The sequence below is a fragment of the Etheostoma spectabile genome, chromosome 9, assembly GCF_008692095.1.
Source record: "Etheostoma spectabile isolate EspeVRDwgs_2016 chromosome 9, UIUC_Espe_1.0, whole genome shotgun sequence".
NCBI classification, from domain to species: domain Eukaryota; kingdom Metazoa; phylum Chordata; class Actinopteri; order Perciformes; family Percidae; genus Etheostoma; species Etheostoma spectabile.
The window spans coordinates 27,650,495-27,653,718 of record NC_045741.1 but is presented as its reverse complement, the minus strand read 5'-3'; the positions used below and the strand labels follow the sequence as shown (position 1 = coordinate 27,653,718).

Sequence of the window (3,224 nt, the reverse complement as noted above, 5' to 3'; positions counted from 1 at the left end):
CCCCCCGGCTGTGTAAGGAAGACCTTGGGCTGCGGGGGATAACCATAGAGATCATGACACTTGTACCTTTCAATTCGTAGCTTTGCAAAGCGGTTAACCATACAGGGAATCTTAGGAGGGAGGCTTGTTTCATGCTGGGGCTCAAGTAACATTTTGTCAGTGGTAGTCATGCATCTCAGCATGTGAGGCCATGCAATGAAGATTGGAGTAAAATGTGGGTTGTGAGCAAATCTCTGAGCACTGTTGATGATGCATTATCCCCAAACCTTCACGCTTTCAAAGGAACCCCCACCCCCCTTGGATTAACTGCATCTCTGTGTCTACCATGAGACATTTCTTCTGGTTTGAATTTTTAAACATGTGTGGATCTGGAACTGAGCCATTGCTCTCAGATTGGGCCTGACACCAAAAGCTAATGTCTGGAAATACTAGATGAAAATCATCTCAGGAATCAAGGGAAATCACCAAACAACAAAGTTGGCCCAGAATGCCAGGTGCATTCCAAATATTGCTTCTATTTTTTTTTCTGTCAGGGGGGATTTGTCCATCAAATATCAGCTCTTTTCTACAGTGTGGCAGCCAGAAGTGATTGGACTAACTGGACCGAAACTAAACCCAGAGAAAAACGTTTTTTTCTCCACTATCAACTTCTCCACTAAGTGCTCAAAGATACTGCATCATTCCCAGTGGTGCAAAAAAAGAAAAGAATAAAACACAGGTTCCTCACGCTCTGTTCTGCCTTTTCTGATACTTTGTCACCATGTCTTGCAAACTGGTCGTGATGATGATGGGTGGAGGGAAAGAAGAAATCAAAACAGAAAAACAAAAGACAATAGAAAAAAAGAACAGGAAATAAGATTCAATGAAAAAAAATCCATTAAACGAGAATGATGCATAAAAATATCTCACTAAATATATGTGTCATGGCAGATGCTGGGATGACCCAGTTTTTTTTTTCTCCCTTTGGCAAACTATTTGGTACGCATGTTTGTAGGGGCATTGACTCAGCATGCCACCTCATCCGGATCTTTTGTCTTGCATACAGAGAGAAGAAAGACTTACAGAGCGTATTCTAATGACTCACAGAGCTGTTTACTGCTGCTGTGTGATAAGACCTCTCACTATGTTCAGCAGGAATCTCAGAGAGTGTACACATTTTTCTTACCAAGGAGCCCCAGAGAGAGGACTGGACTTTATACTGGTTGAAAATAATAACACTCAGAGTCAAAAACAGAACTAAATTCGGGTTGCTTTATGGAAGGATCATTTCAGTTGTCATGACAACTCATCATCATGTCTGACCAAATTCAATCTGCTGATGAAGATGGTGAGATGTGGTTGAAAGCTCAACCTTAAGTCAAGATGACTTTTTAGTTCTATCATATTAATGTTCTCCAAATAGGTTGAGAGGGAATTTGAATTCTGATTTTCATTCAGATGACAGTTGAACCATCTTCATGATGAAGCAAACTCCATCTGCTGATGTAGACAGTGAGATTCTGCTCAAAGCTCTTTTTTTTGAGCCCTTAATGCACTGGTGCCCTTAAATGCAAGTGATACTCATACTAAGCCCTTCAAAAAACTCCAAATCTAGGAGTTGTGTTTTTGTACCTGTTGATAAGGTCTTCATTGTCGTCACTCTCCATCTCGTCCTCGATGGCCGCCTGCAGGTCGCCGATCCTTTTGAAGGCCAGTTTGAGGTCTGCCTGTAGGCTCTGATTAGCAGCCTCTAAGCTCTCTATGTCCATTTCCTGTCAATGAGATGAGAGTCAGCACACCGTGACCAAAGGTTGATCACTTGATCGTTGTTGATGGATACTATGCAGGCTCTCCTAAATTGACTGGACTGCTTGCTCATTGACAATTGTTAGTAAGCTGTCACATCCTTACCAGCTCGTGTTTTTTGCGGCTGGCCTCGGCTTCCTTTTTGGCCAGTTCCCCCGTCTCCTCTTTGACGTCGCGGAGCTGTCTCTGCAGTCGTTTGTTCTGTTCCTTCTCACGATTCTCACCGCTGGTGCGCTGGTCTCGTTCCTCTGTCAGCTTCTCCAAGTTCTCCTTAAGACGTGCTACAAGGCTCTGCATAGCAATACAGGGAGATGGTTCAACAATATAATCAGATTGATACCATATATATTAGCGTAGTTGAAATGAATCATTGCATCGTGATGCAGACCGGGACGATTCTGCATCAATGCAGTAACAGACCACATTTAGGAAGTGTCTTTTTTAAGAGCAGATACAATCAAAAGGGGAGTTGATATATATCTGACTCCTTGATATTGTCGATGAAAACCATGTGTATATAATAATATTAAGGAGGAGACACATCTTAATATCGATTTGATTTATTAACAGGATAATCATAATCAAAATTGAATCGTGAGACCAGTAAAGATTCACACCCCATATATAATATATACACACACCATTGATGGCCAACTAACTTTCATTGAGCAAGTTGCATCTGTCACTTGGCCATGTTTCTTTGCAGTATACAAATAACATCAGTTCCTATCAAACTGAGCATGCCGTTCAACTCTTGTACACTGATTCTCTCTTGCCATGACTACTCAGATGCCCTCTCTGGCATGGCTGCTAGCATGCAAAGTAAAACCACGGAAAGTGGGGGCCTGGATAGAGCGGGCACCCATATATATAGGTTTACTATTGATGCAACGGGCCCAGGTTTAACTCCAACCTGTGGCCCTTTACCGCATGTCATTCCCCCTCTCTCTCCCCTTTCATTTCTTCAGCTGTCCCGTCGAAAAGGACTAAAAATTCCCCCCAAAAAAATAACTTTAAAAATTAAAAATAAACCACGGAAAGTGGTGCAAAATGAAGCGGTACGTCTGGTCTTCACCAGCCAAAAACAGCTCATTTCACTCCACTCTCCATTTCTCTCCACTGGCTCCCTATTACTGCTCGCATTAAAGGTGCTCTAAGCGATGTAGAGTGACGTTACCTCTTGTTGACATTTGAAGTATTTTCAAACAAAATGAGACTAGCTTGCACCTCCCTCCTCATCATCTTGTCCCCTCCCTTTTGTGCTTCCGCGCACTAACCCCCACCCCCAAATCCTTCTTTTGGTTATTGGCTGGAACGCTGAAACACTGTTTGTGTATGCCTCGTGGTGCAGGCAGTTACAGTTTGTTTTTGTTGCCGTTTGTAGACCCTGGGCTGTCTACAGAGGCTGCAGTTTTTTTTTTACAGTGTGTTCTGGGGAC

The 3,224-nt window shown here is 42.8% G+C and overlaps 1 protein-coding gene and 1 long non-coding RNA gene across 17 annotated transcripts in view; both read right to left on the bottom strand.

Moving 5' to 3' along the window:
- The window catches only part of LOC116695664 (uncharacterized), an 813,105-nt gene that overhangs the window by 115,163 nt on the left and 694,718 nt on the right, over nt 1–3,224 (bottom strand). The gene's annotated exons all lie outside the window — the stretch shown is intronic.
- Nucleotides 1–3,224, bottom strand: part of LOC116695586 (unconventional myosin-XVIIIa) — a 157,236-nt gene that overhangs the window by 13,226 nt on the left and 140,786 nt on the right. For 13 of the 16 annotated variants that reach the window (XM_032525935.1, XM_032525936.1, XM_032525937.1 and 10 more), the window contains 3 exons: nt 1,891–2,076; nt 1,612–1,751; nt 728–772 (listed from right to left, as the gene is read on the bottom strand). In XM_032525935.1, the coding sequence (XP_032381826.1) occupies nt 728–772; nt 1,612–1,751; nt 1,891–2,076 (371 nt within the window). The remainder of the gene's footprint in view (nt 1–727; nt 773–1,611; nt 1,752–1,890; nt 2,077–3,224) is intronic. The other 3 variants (XM_032525943.1, XM_032525928.1, XM_032525941.1) reach the window with 1 other exon arrangement.